We start from the raw sequence: 18,824 nt of genomic DNA, 5'->3' as shown, positions 1-18,824 counted from the left end.
TTTTGTTTTTTTTTTTTTCAAAAAACCAACTCTTGGTTTCATTGATCTGTTCAATTGTTTCTTTGGTTTATTTCTGCTCTGATTTTTACTATTTCTCTTCTTCTGCTGGGTTTGGGGCGTTGTTGTTGCTCTGCCTCTAGTTCCTTTAGGTGAGCTGTTAGATTTTGCACTTGCGTTTTTTCTAATTTTTTGAAATTGGCCTGGAGTGCAATGTATTTTCCTCTTAGGACTGCCCTTGCCGCATCCCATAGATTTTGGATTGTTGTGTTTTCATTTTCATTTGTTTCCATATATTTTTAAATTTCCTCTCTAATTGCCTGATTGGCCCATTCCTTCGTTAGTAGGGTATTCTTTAACCTCCATGTTTTTGGAGGTTTTCCAGACTTCTTCCTGTGATTGATTTCAAGTTTCAAAGCATTATGATCTGAGAGTGTGCATGGTATGATCTCAATTCTTTTATATTTATTAAGGGCTGCTTTATGTCCTAGTATGTGATCTATCTTGGAGACTGTGCCATGCGTACTTGAGAAGAAAGTAAATTCCCTGACCTCAGGGTGTAGAGCTCTAAATATATCCGTCAGATCCATCTGGTCCAATGTGTCTTTCAAGTCCATTATTTCTTTAGTGATTTTCTGTCTGGTTAACCTATCCATTGCTGTAAGTGGATTATTAAAGTTCCCTGCACATTCTTATCTATAAGCTTGTTTCTGTTTGTGATTAATTGTTTTAAATATTTAGGTGCTCCCNATTTCTTTGGAGGAGAGCTCTTTCGTTTCGTCATTTTAATTAGCTTTCTGGCTCTTGTTAGTTTTAAAGACTTGTTATGCTCTCTGTACCTGTGAGCGCTGCTGTATCCAAGAATGCTCTTTTACTCTCCAGGGCCTATCCTTTCAGAGAGTGTTTTTTTTGTTTTTGTTTTTTTTTGAATGGTATCTCTTGGTCTCTCTTGTTAAGACCTTGGTTATTTTATTTTCCTACTCGTACTGATATTTGGGACTCTCCGCCATGTGTACTTTGGCTTGTTTCCTGAGGTAGCCCTGGAGAAGAAAACAGACAGACAAACACACAGGGAATATAGGCACACAAACGCACAGACAAATCCAACTTACTTGCAATCTGAGAGGGAAAACGAAAATGTTAAGAGAAAAGATGGAGGAGGAAAGGTGAATAATAAAAAATAAAAAAAAATACTTAAAAAGTTCAAAGNCTCAAGCAGGGATGGGCGTGATTTGCTCCAATGCATCAGTCGGCAGTTCTGCCATGGCGGTTGTGGGGAGAAGAGTGGCGGCGCTCCAGTCACTTCTTGAACCAAGTGCTGCTCCTCACTTTTTGGGTGTGTAAACTCCCCGTGCCGGGGGCGCATCCAAGGTCGGTCACACTTTATATCCCAGGCTAGGCCAAGTTTCCAAATCCCAGTCCTCGTGCCCCACTGAAATTGCCGTAGACACAACCTCACAGGCGATCCCCTTAGGGCAATTCCAAGCCTCTTGCTTTCTCCCTGGGGACTGAGCCAGAAGCTCCTGCTTATATAGAATGAACAGTCAGAAGGGATAAGAAGCTTTTTTCAAAGAGCTAAAGGATAGAATATGGTTGGATAGGTGAGAGAAAGACGCTGGTGTTATCCAGAGAAACTATATAGCCTGATTACTCCAGAGAGAAAGAGATGAAAAGGTCGGTAGGTGTAGAATTTACATCTACAGAATGGACTAAATGTGACTCTTTAAGCAAGCCGGTGACCAGAGTTAATCAGGTTAGTGTTCAGGGGGAAAAAGAGGGGGGACAGCTCTGAAGCAGGGATGAGCGTGGTGTGGTCCAATGCGTCAGGCGGGAGCTCTGCCTTGGCGGTTGTGGGGAGGAGAGTGGTGGTGCTCCAGTCCCTTCTTGAACCAAGCTCTGCACCTCGCTTTTTTGGGTGTGTAAACTCCCCGCCCTAGTTTCCAAATCCCAGTCCACGCGCCCCACTGAAATTGCCGTAGACACAACCTCGCAGGTTATCCTCTCAGGGAAATTCCAAGCCTCTTGCCTAGCCCTGGGGGTGGAGCCAGAATCACTGTCCCCTTCTCTTCTGGGTCGGGCTGGTGAGCATGGGCGGCGGTTTGCCTGCAAGGGGCACCGGGCCCACTGGAGAGAGGGAAACCAGGTCCTTCTGTGTCTTGTCACCTGAAACACGAACTCGCAGTCAAATCTCCGAGTTTTTAAGCTCTTTGTCTTCCCTCTAGAGTTCCAGCCAGCCAGGAACGCGGAGGCCCGGTACGCGCGCGGCTCCCCCAGGAGTCTGGCCAGCCAGGAGCACAATGGTGCGGTGGCGCGCAGCTTCTCTAAGGGTCTAGCCAGGCAGGAGAACAAAGAAGTGGTCAGCGCGCAGCCCCTCTGGGTCGAGTTGGCGCGCAGGGACCTGGTGCACAGGGATTTGGCGCGCACGGTCCTTCTGTGCCCCGAGCCGAGGTCCTCCTGTTTCCCAGCGACATGGACCGTGTCTTGAGTGGTTTCAGACTCTCTCCCTTTCCCCTCTCACTCCCTGCAGAGGGGGATCGCCCCTGTCCCTGGAGTCTCCGATCCCGGCCCGATTTCATCTTCCCCAGTTGGCACTCACATTAGAAGTCTTTCTCAGTGGATCCTGCGTCCTTTTTCTCCCAATCTCTTGGGTTCTGTAAGGTTTCCTGTGGCTTCAAATCTTTTCCGTGCGAGATATGGGGTCGAGTGCAATGTACAGAGCTCCCTACTTCTCTGCCATCTAGCACCCCCAGCTTGTGTACCTATTTTTGCTTGAATATCTGTTTTCAACTTGCCATAGTAATCCTTTAAAAAGGAAAATCGTGTCGTTTCCCTATTTAAAAGCATTATAATTATATTATAATCCAAATTCCTTCTCTTGGTCCACAAAAATTTGCATAGTCTGCCTGTCCTTTCTCATTTAAGCATTTTTTCTCTTTCTCAGTCTATTCCAACCCCACTGGTTTCCATTTAGTTCTGCCAACTCCCCAACCCTTTATTCAGACTTGCTATTTTTTGGCCTGAAATACTCTTTCCAGTGCTTTTCCTGGCTAGTTCATTTTCATCACCATTTTGGTACTGCTGTGGAAACCATTGATTCAGGAGACTAATCAAGGGTGATAAAAGTTTGAAGAAGAATGACATATTTATATATTATCAAAATACCTCCCAAGAGATTATTTATTAATTTCAAAGTGTGAAATGGTAGTCTATAGAGAAGAATCTGATTGACACTACCTTATTGGGTCATCAAAGTTAATATAACCAGTGATAGGTAAACTGAGATTTGATTCCTGATGTTATGCATTAAGAAAGTTAAAACATCATTTACATAGTATTCTTGCCAAAAATGTATAACCTGGGGCACCTTGCTGGCTCAGTCCATAAAGTGCACTACTCTTAATCTTTGGGTTGTGAAGTCGAGTCCCATGTTGGATATAGATATTACTTAAAAATAAAATCTTTGAAAAAAATGCATAACCCAAATCGAATTATGTGGAAACATCAGACAGACCCAAAGGATCATTTTTTAAAATAACTACTCTGGTACTTTCGGAAAATTTCAGTGTTATGAAAAAAAATGTGTAAAGACTATTCCAGATAAAGGGGACTAACAAGACATGCCAACTACATTAATATATGAACTTGGGTCTGGATCAGAGGAAAACATTCTGTAAAGGACATTATTGAGACAATTAGAGAAAAATGAATATAGACCATATATTAGATTAAAATGTTATATAAGTGTTATATTCCTGGGATTTGATTAATGTGCTGTGACTACATATGAGAGTGTCTTTGTTCTTAGGAAATGGATGCTGATTTTTCCTACTTAGGGAAAAGAGGGTATGATTCTCACTATAATTTTCAAATGGTTCAGGAAAAGTATTTCTTTGTGTGTGTGTGTGTGTGTGTCTGTGTGTAAAGAGAAAGAAATAAGTATGGCAAAATTGATAACAATTGGTGAATCTGGTTGATGGGTATGCAACAGTTCTTTATTCTAGTCTTCCAACTCTTCTGTAAGTTTGAAATTATTCAACATAAACAATTAAAGGAAAAAAAGAGAGTTTATTGATCATCTGCCTGAAGAAAGGTGTTCTTTTCTGCTCAAGTCACAGTTAACTGCATAGAAAGCAACTGGCAGTGCCAAAGAGAAACTATGGACTTATTATATAAGACAGAATTGATAGCAGAATTGGTAGATGAACTCGCAATATTATTTATTAGTATAATCAAGAAACAGGGTTGAGTTTCTTACAACTCCTCCCAGAAGACTGTTACCTTATATGGATAATTTGATTCATTTTATAAACACTAATGGGGCTCCCATTATACGTCAGGAACTTTGCTAGGAACTGGGGCTACAGCGATGACGGCCCTGAGTCTCGTATTCTTAGATTACTGACAGCTGGGAAGGAAGGGCAAATTTAGCAAAAGTAAACAGAGAGAAGTTATGAGATGCAGTAGTTAAGACAACAGGGAGGAGGGGGTGGTGTGGTAGAGAGAATGGCAGTGAAGCCCAGGAGTTTCCCACAGGCTGGAAGTGGAGGGATGGGAGACAGTACAGGAAAAAGGAAGAATAGGGGTACAGGCAGGGGATGTAAGAAAGCACAGGGTATTTGGAGGACTCTTAAGCAATTTGGTGTTGCTGACGTATATAGCTTTCTGATTTTCAGTTTGTGATAATAAAAAAGAAATTAGTTTTTAGTTTAGTTACAGTTCCGAATATTTATAAGACATTAAAATAGTGTAACATAATGAACACTAAAGAATGTGCAATGCAATTTGATCCTTTCATGAACTTTTTATTTTGTATGACATGACATCCTATTATAACTTGGGATTTCTCCTTTGACCATTATTCCTACTGCAGTGTTTGTCAAAGTTGAATAACATATGAATCTTTTTTTAAGGATGATAATTCCCAAGAGTCATATCTTCAATGCTTAATGGTTGGTGGATCTCAGTTTACAAAGTATTGCTATAAAAGGGTGATTTTATTTTCAGTTAGCAAAATTGTTTGGCATTACCAAAATGAATATAAAACAAATAATTAAAATGCAATTATTAAACAGTAAAAAATATTTGCAATCTTTGAGTCAAAGCTTAATATTCTTAATATGCAGGCTTTACACAAATTTGTAAGTAATATATTCAGACATCCATAAGTACATAGACAAAAAGAACCCAAGTGATTTCCAAAAGATGAAATAAAAATAACTAGCAAACATTTAAAATGTTCATTTTCAATAATAACAAAAAAAGCAATTTAAATAAAAAACCATTTCTTTTTTTAAGTGTTTTTTTTTTTAAATGCTTTATTTATTTCTGAGAGAGAGAGAGATTGAGAGACAGTGTGAGCAGGAGAGGGTCAGAGAGAGAGGGAGATCCAGAATCTGAAGCAGGCTCCAGGCTCTAAGCTGTCAGCACAGAGCCCGACATGGGGCTCATACCCACGAACCGTGAGATCATGACCTGAGCTGAAGTTGGACACTTAACCGACTGAGCCACTCGCCCCTTAAATGTTTTGTTTTGAGAGAGAGAGAAAGAGAAGAGAGAGACCGTGCACACAGGAGGGGCAGATAGAGAGGGAGAGGGAGAACCCAAGCAGGCTCCACACTAACAGCACAGAGTCTGACATGAGGCTCGATCTCACCAACCATGAGATCATGACCTGAGCCGAAATCAAGAGTTGAATGGTTCACCCACTAAGCCGCCCAGGTGCCTCAAGACCATTTTTTGACATATAAAATTCATAGATGTTTTTAAAAATTATAACCGGTGTTGATAAGAATTTTTAATAAAAGAAGAAATTTCCAATTAATTAAATTGTCCAACAATGTGGCAATAGTTAAGTAAAATGTGCATTGATGAAATATGATATTTCTTGGACAATGTTTTCATTTTTTTATTTTTTTAAGTACTAGAAGTGCTTATGCTATCATATTAAATATAAGAAGCAGTGAACAAAAAGTATGATCTCAATCTTGTCAAAATATGCATGGAAGATTTTGATAATTATATTATCATAATGGAAGATGTTAGATTTTGGTAATTATCTTATCTTAATGGTATGTGTTAAAAATAGGAGAATCTGGTTAAAGAGTATACAAGAACTGTGTTACTATTTTTGCTCTTTTTCTGTAAGTCTAAAATTATTTCAAAATAAAAAAGTTAAGAAACATATATTTAAGAAAAATGACTGACAGGGGTGCCTGGGTGGCTCAGTGGGTTAAGTATCCAACTCTTGGTTTCAGCTCATGTCATGATCTCATGATCTTATGGCATTAGGGGTTCGAGTCCTGTGTTGAACTCTGTGGTGGCAACATGGAGTCTGCTTGGGATCCAATCTCTCACTCTCTCTGCCTCTCCTCCACTTGCACTGTCTCAGTTTCTCTCAAATAAATAAAAAAACTTAAAAAAAAAGACTGACAGAAAAAAATGATAACATTTTAGTAGTGATTTCTACATGGTAAAATTAGCTTTTCCCTTTCATTAAAAAATGCTTTTTTGGGGGCACCTAGGTGGCTCAGTTGGTTAAGCGTCTGACTTCAGCTCAGGTCATGATCTCAGGTTTGTGGGTTCGAGCCCCATGTTGGGCTCTGTGCTGACAGCTAGCTCAGAGCCTGGAGCCTGTCTTCAGATTCTGTGTCTCCCTCTCTCTCTGATCCTTCCCTGCTCATGCTGTTTCTCTCTCTCTCTCTCTCTCAGAAATATATAAAACATTTTTTAAAATTTAAAAAATGCTTTTTTTATAACAAATTTTTACCATGAGTTATGTGTTGTAAAATCATTAAAATACTTGGCCTGAAATTATGGGAAAAAAAGAGCTAAGCTGGAAAGAAAAATGCCATCTACCACCAGCTAAGCATAAAAACATAAATGGGAGTGTTGAAAAAAGGGTACATATAAGTGGAAGACAGGATAGAGAAATCAACTGGTTAGACATGCATCTTACAGGTAGATGTGAAGTGTGAGAGTAGATTATAAAAATAAGGACCAAGATTTAGGAGGCTGTGGCAGTGAGAATTTTATTTCAGTATAGTAAAGAAGAAAACAGTTTCCTGCAGAGAGAGTAGACACCCACAGGATTTTATGTGTTAGAAGAGAATTAGGCTAATTCTCTAGGTTTCTAGGGAGTGTAAAGTATAGTTGTGGGTGTATTCCCAAAATGTTGGTTTTAATAAGTTAAAATCATTTGCTTTAGGTAACCATCTGCATACTTGTTTTTATCACAGACTCCTTTCTAAGCAACTCAGCTTTGCAGTGATTCTTCTGAAGATACAGCCTCTTAATGAGTGACAAAGGTAATCACCTGCGCGAATTAAGTCCCTCTTGATCTGGACTTTTGTGTAAAATATTATTTGTTCCGTGTTAAATAAGGGCAATAGAAAATTGAGTATACACATTGGGAGCTGCACGTGGTTCTTAGTCTTTTCCCATCTCGAGCCTCCTGAGATGCATGACAGCCTCGCTTCTGCATCTGGGTCCTCCCTATAGCAGTGATTCCCTGGGAGATGTGGTGAGTGGGGGCTATACAGTTTGTAAAAGCACATCCTCACACATACTGTGAGAAGCAAGCAACATGCTGTCAAGTGTTCCTTGGACGGGGACCACGGGGCCCCCTTCAAATTCTAACCCTCATTCCTACTATCTCGACCTCCATAATTAGGTTTTAAACCTCTGGTAGGCACAGACCAGGTCTACCTTTTTACCGTCTTCAGGCCTAGCTTTTAACTTTGGAAAAGGTGGTTACTTAGCAAATGCTTATTGAAAATGAATGCTGTTTTCCTTAAGTGCAAATTTTATTCCTTCATGAAGGAAAATCTATTCTTAGCTATGAACAAAAAGTAAAATGCTGCATAAGTACAAACTAAAGTGGAAGATATAGAATGTGGAACTTTAAGCAGCTTTGACCTTTGGCTGCATATTTTGAGAAGATTAAAAGGGTTATTAAAAATAGGATCTAAAGATCTAACAAGATGCTTAAAAAGGGCCCAAGAATGTGTCTAAATCTACATAAGGTTCCTGAAGGCTGTAAATGCATTGCCTTGTGTGGCTGGTTACTGACGGGAACTCCTCCTTCTGTGAATGTGTTAAAGGGGATTGTGTGTCCAGAGGTTATCCCCTGAGTTGGGGGTTGCAATTGTTCCTCAAGTATGAACACTGGGGAATGGCCAGCTTAAAGGACATTTTCTTTTATGCAGATATTCAGTGTTATTAACACACTCATGCCTGGGGAAAATTACTTTAGTCTTTTAGGCCTGTTTGCTTATCTGTAAAAGAGAATAATAGTAATTATTTCACACACCACGGTAAGGATTATGTTGGCACAGTACCTGAGAAGTAGTATGTATATGCTAAAGGAATGGTGGTTTTATGATTGTATACAAATTGTGATTTCAGAAGTGTGTTACAAATGCTTGAGCGTATTGAAATAGAGCTCCTATGGCCACATTGTACTTTAACTACATTGTAGTTTATTTTGGCTCATGTGAGCCAAGAGCAAAGCATTGCTACCATGTCCAACAATGGTTTAAGGGAAAATCATTTCTCAAAGGTATTCGATTGGCATGTTCCTGGAGCTATGGAACCATGATGCACTTGTAAGTTGAGTATTACCTAGCCCTTTTTCCTGTTGTTCATTTGATATTTATCTCTCTTTTCTGAATATTGGCTATCTAATAATCTAGAAAAGACATCACAACTTTCACCATCAGAAAGAAACCATTTCGGGGCACCTGGCTGGCTCAGTCGACTAAGTGTCCAGTTTCAGCTTAGGTCATGATCTCACAGTCTGTGGGTGCAGACCCACATAGAGCTCTGTGCTGACAGCTCAGAGCCTGGAGCCTGCTTTAGATTCTGTGTCTCCATCTCTCTGCCCCTCCCCTACTTACACACTCTCAATCAAAAATAAATAAACATAAAAAAAGAGAAAGAAACCATTTCATTCACAGTAACATCCTTTTTTTTTTTTTTCCACTTCTACTTATCGATGCTTCTGTTGGCTTCCATTTGATGTTAAGTAGCTTGCAGGCCTTAGACTGTAAGTAAATGCCTTTCTCTATAGCATTTATAAGTCAAACTCCTTGGGCTTCAGTCATTACTCAAGTCATTATGTAAGGACATTTTCTCTGTATATTTTAATCTCTCTGTTGGGAAAGTTTTAACAGATGTAACAAATGAAAAAACCGTGATGATTAGAAATCTATAACAAAAGAAATAGGAAATAGCATAGATCTTGGCAAAAACTTGTCCATTCATAGGGCAGCACTTGTACACTTTGTATTTTATTTTATTATTTTATTTTATTTTATTTAAAAAGATTTCTTGAATTTATTTATTTTGACAGAGAGAGAGAGAGAGACAGTACAAGAAGGGGAAGAGGAGAGAGAAAGAGAGAGAGAATCTCATGCAGGTTCCACACCATTAGCACAGAGCCCAGTGCAGGGCTCGAACTCATGAACCTTGAGATCATGGTCAGAGCTGAGATCAAGAGTTAGATACTTAACTGATTGAACCACCCAGGCAGCCCAATACTTGTACACTTTTTAAAGTAGAGCTGAGAAGCTTCAACATCACCCACATCACCACCAACAGTACAAAATATTCAGTAAACAAAACTACCTATGAAGCTGTGCTTGGCGTCATAATAAGAGAAACACATCAAGAACAGTGACCAAGAATTACTTATACAGAATTGATAGATGGACAGAATAAAACCATTAAACAAATACCCCTATATGGGCACTGGGGTTTTCATTTTATAATGTAAGGTACAAATGAAATTTCGGCATGTTAAAAAGGCTAATTATGTGAATAAGTTGAGATTAGAGATAAAATTTAACACTTTTGTGTTTGTCAGGTTGATTGATGTATATTAGTAACAGTGTGACTATATTGTTTTGAGTTTGTCCAGGGATAAGGCATTTCAGTTTTGGTGGCCATTGGGACAGAACATCAGGACAGAGGCATGGAGAATGATGGTTGTTATTCTTTAGAGTGGGTTCTTTAAGGCAGACCCAGACTGGGTTAGGCCTGTTTCTAGTACCTGGTGCTAATGCCTCATGCTGTATTTCCAGAATGTGCCTTTAGCTCCTGTGAATTGGGGTGCGATCATGGAGAGGAACACCAATATTTTTATGCACGTAGCTCTAGGTAGTATATGAGACAACAAAGAGAAATGCCAATGCCAGAGATAATCAATGGGTAAATGATCTAGCACCAAAAATTGCCTCACAGATGACTAATAAATTTTACCTGATGTGAAACTGATGTGAATTTTATGTTTCCAAGTGCACATGTTAGCAACAAAGCCAGCAAACATTCAAATCAGATGTTCAAGCTGACAGTTTACTCAGACTTTCTACTTTAGCTTAATGGCAGTGCCTCAATTCACTCCTTATTCATTTCTGCAATTGAAAGGAAGTCGTTATAGTAGGTCTTAAAGCACACTGAAGATTTATTTGCCTTAACATTTTAATTTTGCTAAATGCCACTAAATGCTACGCCTTATATTCACTCTTCTGTTAGGAAATTGCCTTAAATAAAATGCTTTACTGTAAAATTTGAGAATTACATTATGATTCATATTTCTAGAAGCCAAGATGGTATTTCTGCATTTACCTCTACATCTACAAATGTATCTAGATCTACATCTGTCTCCATATCTATATCTAACTGTTGTCCAATGGTCACACTTTCAAACATAATTATAGAAAACAGAAACTGACGTATTTAGATAGAGTTGATAAGATTATAAATTAAGCATATACACATAGTTAAGGAAAAAAGGACTGCAATAAATGAAAGTAAAGGCAATAACACTTTTTCTTCTACCCTAATGCAAATACAGTTAATCAAGACCCATCTGTTCATTCTTAGATTTTTTAATTCTACTTCTTTGGTTGGCCTCTCTTCTATAGAACATATAACAACACTGGTTACAGAGATTAGCAGAGCTCCTGTGCAAAGATGAGTCACAGATTTGTAAAGCTGGCATATTTTTGCATAGTTAATTCCTTCTTTCTTTGGGTTCCCACTGCATATTGTATATACATTGGCTGTCATTTTTCTGTATTACAATTTTTTTGTTTACTTCTCTGTCTCTTTCATGAAACAGAATTCCTAAAAGAAGTAAATTATTCTTTAAAAAGAAAAGTAATCTCTGCACCCAATGTGTGGCTCAAACTCATGAGCCTGAGATCAAGTCTCACATGCTCTGCTGACTGAGCTAGTCAGTCACCTCAGGAAATAATTCTCTGGAATTATTCTTATGGATATTCTTATGGACATTCTCTGGAATATGCATAGTGGATAACACAGTGCCTGGCTTCTAAAAGCACCCAGGTATGTGCCTGGGTGGCTCAGTCAGTTGAGTGTCTGACTTTGGATCAGTTCATGACTTCACAGCTTGTGAGTTCGAGCTGTGCATCGTGCTCTGTTCTGACTGCTCAGAGCCTGGAGCCTGCTTCAGATTCTGTGTCTCCCTCTCTCTCTGCCCATCCCTTGCTTGTGCTCTGTCCCTCTCTCTCCAAAATAAATAACCATTAAAAAAATTTTAAAAAGCACCCAGAAAATCTTCAGTGAATGAATAAAAGAATCAATAAAAATTTTATAGTCTGTGAATAAGAAACATGGAGCAATTCTTTGTATTTATCGTTAACCCAGAAATTGATTCTGAAACAGTTAATCTTTTTCTTCCCTCCTCACCTTGTCTTCTGGGTGACAGAATTTCTATTTTAGTGTGATGCCCACATGGCCACCTCCTGTTGATAAGTAGTAGGCACAGCTTAGTTTCATGATGGACAGATGGACAAGCCTGCTGTTGTTCTTGGCCATGATACTGTTACTACTTAAATGCTTCAAATATGTCTTCCCCTCTTTCTTTTTTTTTTTTTTTTTTTTTTTGGCAGGAATATTCATATTTGCTTCTAACACTATTTTGCTATATTTGTAATTTTAGAGGCCAATAAGCGGGCTCTAGAAGACAGATTAGCAGACCTATTTTGAGAGACACATATTAATCTAACATAAAAAAAGAGGATTCCATGGAGGAGAAGCCATAAAATATTGCTATTATTCAACTGAAGATGGGGAAAGTGTCCCTCTTTCTCTTCTAACACTGTGGGATTGATTGGAAGAAAAATAAAGTTGCAATATATTTCTGGAAAAAGAGATCCAGATTATGCTACCAATTTGAATTGTTCAACTAGAAGACTACAGAGGTATTCATTGAAATTTTATATGTAATTACATATATGAATAGTAGTTGCTTCAAATTAGTTATAGAAGCTACAATTCATAGACTAATCTGAGCATTGGCATGTTATTTAATTTTTTAAGCCATTCACAACATCCAAAAGCATTTTAACATGGATATTTTCTTTATAAGAGAAAAAGGAAATGAGAGAAGAAAATTATTATTAATATTTACTTAGTTTCTCTCATGGGCCAGGCATTTTTATGCCAATTTCTATGTTTTTCATGTCATGTTTAGAACTAAATTGTAAAATGCATTTTATTATGATTATTTTATAAAAGAGAAATCTAGGACTCAAGAGTAATTTGTTCATGGTCACAGAGCAAGGAGTGACAAAACTAATTCCAAGAGAAGTCTTACAAACTCAAATTTAGTCTCTGCTTCCTGTTTTGAATCAGCCAGCATACAGCAAGTTTTCAAGGAATTTGGGTTTTAAAAATGTGAATAGTAGCATTTAAAGGATTTTCCATATTGTGAATGATGTCTGCAATGCCAGCTGAAGTAATTTCTTCTAAGTTAGGTAGGGTACTTGTCCCCTTTTCCAGATAAGTAAGTGGGTTGATTAAAAAAATGATTCAATAATGCGCAGCAGGGAGGGGTACCTAGGTGGCTCAGTCGATTGAGTGTTCAATTCTTGTTTTGGCTCAGGTCATAATCTCACGGTTTGTGGGTTCCAGTGCCACATCAGGCTCTGCCCTGTTAGTGTGGAGCCTGCTTGGGATTCTCTTTCTCTCTCTCTCTCTCTCTCTGTCCCTCCCCCACTCACGCTATCTCTGTTTCTCTCAAAAATTAAAAAGAAAGAAAGAAAGAAAGAAAGAAAGAAAGAAGGAAAGAAAGAAAAGTAAAGAAAGAAAGAAAGAAAAAAGTAAAGAAAGAAAGAAAAGGAAAGAGAAAGAAAGAAAGAAAAAAGGAAAGAAAGAAAGAAAGAAAGAGAAAGAAAGAAAGAAGGAAAGAAAGAAAGAAGGAAAGAAAGAAAGAAGGAAAGAAAGAAAGAAGGAAAGTGTTGCAGGGCAAGTGATCTCTGTATTTTTGGAATACCTAAGCCAGCAAGCAGAGTGCTCCAGTATTTCACAAACATTCCTTGGGAACTACCGCTCTACTTTCTAGAAGTCATGATTTGTCTTGGCTATCCTGTTTGCCTAAAGGACCCATGCCTGGGCTAGCATGATGGGGTCTGATGAGAGCTCTTGGTTTCATTCTTGTTCTGACCAAAGTCATGGACCCCCAGTGATCTCAACTGACAAAGAGGGCCGAGGTGAAAATCACTCCAGTTTTCCAGGGCTCCCTTGTGGCTAGGTCTTTCTGAGGCCCACATGGATTGTTGCCGTGTATATCCAGACCGTAGGAGAACCCTGGAGCTGATTGCCCTTTTTCATGGAGTAGGGGCAGTATGGGCCCTGAACTTCCTCTGCCTGTTTCAAGCATTCACTCCTTTTCCTCTGGTGTGGTGGCAGGGTCCATGCTGAAGAGAAGAAATTCTGTGTGCTTGCTACTTTCCTCATCCTACCCTCAAATATGAGTTGGGCTCACTTTTTCAGGGTGGAAGGATAGGCTGTGGGACCAACTGCTAATACCTTGCAACTAAAGAACACAGTTGCTAAAATGGATTAACTCTGTGAGGTAACAGAACTGCCATTTGCTGTCCTGGTTTCCTTGGGTAATGCAGACAGTGCCAGAGGCAGTCTCTAAGTGTGTTAGGTGATGGTTTTGCCCCAAAAAGTAGCTTCAATTATAGTATACCTAAAAGTGAGAGTTAATCAAGACAGACTTATCAATTGGCTGGGTAAAATTTGACAAGTCTGTTTCATTCCAGCTGAGTTGCAAAGGTGATTGCAATATTAGGAAACTTCTTTAGGAAAAGGATCTGGAAAATTGTAATTCTAAAATGTGAGCATAATTTCCATGATAAGGAAATGGCCATTATTTATATTAAAATAAATGTCTATTTCTCTCCAATATCTTTTATTTTTTCATATCCTTAAAATATATTTTTCTTATAATTTAAATTTAGTGATTAAACTATATTTATAATAAGTGTATAGCCATTAATGAGAGAAATGTCACCTTTAAATAGTTGATTCAGGGAGTGCCCGGGTAGTTTAGTCGGTTGAGCGGCCGACTTTGACTCAGGTCATGATCTCATGGTTCGTGGGTTCGAGCCCCGTGTCGGGCTCTGTGCTGACAGCTTGCTCAGAGCCTGGAGGCTGCTTCAGATTCTGTGTCTCCCTCTCTCTCTGACCCTCCTCTGCTCACGCTGTGTGTGTCTCTCTCTCTCTCAGAAATAAGTAAAAGACATTTAAAAAAATTTTTTTAAATAAAAAGTTGATTCAGTAGTATAAGTTATTTTGGAACTGGATTTGAGCCCAGTTCCTATTAATGAAAACTATTTTCCTTTTCTTTTTCTAGGACAGTGGAATTAAAATAATCTGTTTTGTCTATTTCCAGTCATGACACATTCTAGGCTTCGGTAAATAAACCCAACTGAAAAATAACAGACTAACCAACTCTGTCCATCACTTGACTCAAAACTGTCATTTTTCATTTCAACGTTATATTCATGAGCATTAATATGAAAACTCTCTGCCAAAGGTTTGCTTTCTGTGTTTTGATTGCTTTAGAATAGAAATGTAAATCCTGAATTTCAGAAATGAATAAGGAAAGGCATTGGGTAGAATCCTGGAGAGTAGTTAGGAAACTGGTTCTGGTCTTGGTCTGCTACCATCTATGTGCCTGGACATGTCACTTTAAATTTCTTAGCATCAGTTTTGTTTGACTTCAGAACCAAGATGGTTAGACTAGGTTAGGATGGCAAATGGGTGTCCCCCTCTCTGTTAGCTCTGATCAGTTGCTAATGGCTGCCTAGAGGGCTGCATTGGAGATATGGTGGGACTCTCCCAGACCTAGCCGACAGGAGGTAGGGGGTAGGGGTAGAGGTGAGTGGCAAGAAAACCACTGATTTGCTATCCCTGAACTTAACAACTTCTTGGGTCATTATCTGATTAAATTTTGACTTTTATGATTTATTCTTAACTTTTCGCCTCAAAAAAACGGAAAGCAAGGAGACATGGTCTTTGAGATCATCTAGTCAAAACTAGCTGATGTATATAGAGGTGCTTTGTAAAAGGTAGACCACTATTTTTGTTATTTGAGGATTACATAACTAATTAATGATAAGTTTTCCCATTACTCCTTTCCTCTCTAATTTCTCATGAACGCTTGTTGCCTGACAGATGCAGCCTCTTTCAGTAAATTTCTTAGAACTTACTCATTCCACTGATAATTAATTAAGATAAATAGGTGTTAAATTGTATTGTACAGACAGTAATACTGTGTAGACATTCAGAGAGAGTGCTAGAGCCATCAGACTCTAGCTCTAAAGTTCACATTTTAGTGGGAGAAGGCAGATAATAAAGAAAGCATCAAGTGAAATATATGGTACAGAGTAATAATTGCAAAGGAGAAAAATAAACTAGAGGAGGGGAAAGGGGATTGTAGTGGTGGGTTTCAATTTTGGACAGAATGGACTGTGAGACTGACAATTGAGTAATGACCTGAAACACATCTCAGGCACTCTGCTAAATGAGTTACGTATACAAAATCATTTAATCTTCATAACAACTCTGTGGGCAAAGGTACTATTATTAATTTCATTTTATAGATGAAGACCTAAAACCCAGACAACTAAAATTAAATGTAAGAGCTGGGATTTAAATCTGAGAAGTCTAATTTCAGAGCTTATACTATTAGTCTGTAAAGACTGGATAACAAAAGGTTTGAAAAGGTTGTTTGAGGTCAAAGAATGATACCATTTTATTTTTTTTTTTAATGTGTCTATTTTATTTTGAGAGACAGAGAATGAACAGGGGAGGGGCATAGGGAGAGAGAGACACAGGATCGGAAGCAGGCTCCAGGCTCTGAGCTGTCAGCACAGAGCCTGACATGGGGCTTGAACCCACGGACTGTGAAATCATGACCTGAGCCGAAGTCGGACGCTCAGCCAACTCAGGCACCCCTGCCATTTTAGACTTGGGGAGAAATTTGCTGATCATCTAATCCAGTGGTTTTCACAGTGTATCAGAATCACCTGGAAAGCTGGTTAAAACCCAGGTTTTTTTTACCCTGCTCCCAAAGTTTCTGATTCAGTAGGTCTGGGATGAGGCCTGAGAATTGTCATTCTAACAGGTTTCCAGGTGATACTGATAATCGGGCAACACTTTGGGATTCATTGGTTAGTCCAGTGGTCCTCAAAATTAGTTGCACCTGGGGAACTTTTCAGACCTACCATTCCCTATTGAATGTGGGGTACTGACAGCCTGCATTTCATTGGTCTTGGCGGAGACTCTGTGTTAGGATGATATGGGTGACTGCGATATACATGGAGGATTAAATACCACTGGTCTAGTTTAACCCTCATTTTACAGATGAAGAAACAGAGGTCTCAAGAAATTAGCTACCCCTTCTTGTTTTGGCTCCTAGAATTCTGCACCTTGTTCCTTACTCACCTACTTGGTTTTCAAATGTAAAAACCAGGGTCTGTGTATCTATTTGCCACACAGTGAAGGTTCAATAAATGTCGAATTACTAACATAGAAAGGAACAGGGAACCTCTGAAAGTTTTTGATCAGCAAAGTGATATATGTTGAAAGTAACTTTGTATGTATGTATGATTGATTGATTTTAAAGATCCTATTTTAAGAAATGTCTACACCCATATGGGTTTGAACTTAAGACCCCAATATCAATATTTTGGGAGGATTTATTATTAGGAAAGATAAGATGAATAGATTGGACATGTGATGATCTTCCTACTGCAGTGGCCCTGTAGAACCTTGCTATGTGATGTGTGAATGGCAGCATCAGCATTACCTGAAAACTTGTTAGAAATACAGACTTTCCAGGGGCACCTGGGTGACTCTGTCCGTTAACTGACACATCCGACTTCAGGTTGGGTCATGATCTCACAGTTCGTGAGTTCGAGCGCCCCATTGGATTCTGTGCTGATAGCTCGGAGCCTGGAGCCTGCTTCAGATTCTGTGTCTCCCTCTCTCTGCCCTTCCCCTGCTCATACTCTGTCTCTCTAGAAAATAAATAAACATTAAAACAAATTAAAAAAAAAGAAATGGGGACCCTCCAGGCCTACCTCAGACCTACTGAATCAGAATCTACATTTTTACAAGATCCTTAGTGAGCTATATACACATACAAGTTGAAGAAGCACTGTTCTAGGGCATCATATGACCAATGCCCAGGTTTACGGCATAGCCCTAGGGGTCAAGGAAAAGCAGAACTATGAATGGTGGGGCAGGTCAGCTTTTCCTTAAGTCTATTTGGGATACCAGTTCCCTGGGATCTTAGTAAGCTTTCAGTGGTCAAAATGATTTGACAAATACCAGGTTAAACAAAGCTAAACAACTTTCTTTACGGCCAGACTTAAAAAAAAAAAATCTTTTAATATGCTAATGAACTTTCTGAATGTCCAAGAGAAAAGGTATATTGTACAGCTGATTCTACGGTTATTGATCATGGAAGTCAGTTTGGGGGCATCTTTCCATGTTACTATTTTGTGGAGCACATCTTCGTAAAGTTGCAATGGTCCATGTTATAGTTAGGATTCCAGACATAAGATATTCTAGACCTTGGGCAGGAAACAATCTTACATTTCCTAATTTTAATATCCACTAACTAGCTGTTCAAATGCCTACTCTTTTATGTGACTTCACTTCTGATTCACTTTCATTGGATGAGCCTCCTTTGGATAGAGTTGTAGGATAGATTTATGGCTTCTGTCAGTGCTGGTCTGTGAAACCTTTTAAGAGTTAGTTGCGGGTTATGATGTCTGACGGAAATGAGGAGAACATACTGGAAAATGCTAGGGTCACTGGTAACATACTAAAGTATAGTTTGTGGTAGGAGTGAAATCAGAGGATATGACTGTGAGTGATTACTGGATAAACAAAGAAGATAGACAGAAATTTAATTGACAATAAGAAACACAACATCTGTCAGCAAATTTATAGTAAAAAATAAAAAGAAGAAATGAACAGATACATTTGAGAACTAAGGTTGTTTTAGATTTAGGACTGCCCAAAATTGTTTTTTCACAGTTTATTTCCATTGATGCCTCTTTTGAAAATGTATGGCCCGTTTTAACACTGACATGTTGATTATTCCACAGTCTTTAATTCAGAAAGCATTTGATTTTAAATCACACTCACCAATAAAGTACCTATGTTTTAGATAGCACTTTATTTTAATTTTATGTATCCTTCACATGAAGTTTCTCATTTTCTTTTTCCTTTCTTTCTTTTACTACTCTTAGTAGTAAGTGGAATGAAGATACTTTCTCAATTATACTTTTAGTTGGGCAGTGAGCAACATTACTTTTAATTTTTTTCATTTCTGTTAATAAACCAATGAAAAATATTTTTGATTTGGATCTATCTTTTCAAATGCTCAAAAGCTTAACTTTTCTTTTTTTGAAGCATCACGTATTTAATGTCAAAGATTTGAATTCTGGTACAAAAATTAAACAACACATGATTTCAGCACTAAAAAACCACAACAGTTT

The 18,824-nt window shown here is 38.5% G+C and overlaps 1 protein-coding gene across 4 annotated transcripts in view; it reads left to right on the top strand.

The window, feature by feature from the left end:
• SLC44A5 (solute carrier family 44 member 5) overlaps positions 1–18,824 on the top strand; it is a 405,392-nt gene that overhangs the window by 54,168 nt on the left and 332,400 nt on the right. For all 4 annotated transcript variants that reach the window (XM_077778996.1, XM_077778997.1, XM_077778999.1 and 1 more), the window contains exon 3: positions 7,233–7,301. In XM_077778996.1, the coding sequence (XP_077635122.1) occupies positions 7,289–7,301 (13 nt within the window). In that variant the 5' untranslated portion in view covers positions 7,233–7,288. The remainder of the gene's footprint in view (positions 1–7,232; positions 7,302–18,824) is intronic.

This window comes from Crocuta crocuta, unplaced genomic scaffold (genome assembly GCF_008692635.1).
Source record: "Crocuta crocuta isolate KB4526 unplaced genomic scaffold, BGI_CrCroc_1.0 scaffold58, whole genome shotgun sequence".
Classification (NCBI taxonomy): domain Eukaryota; kingdom Metazoa; phylum Chordata; class Mammalia; order Carnivora; family Hyaenidae; genus Crocuta; species Crocuta crocuta.
The sequence above is the reverse complement of the archived record's forward strand: the minus strand, read 5'-3'. Positions and strand labels throughout refer to the sequence as shown.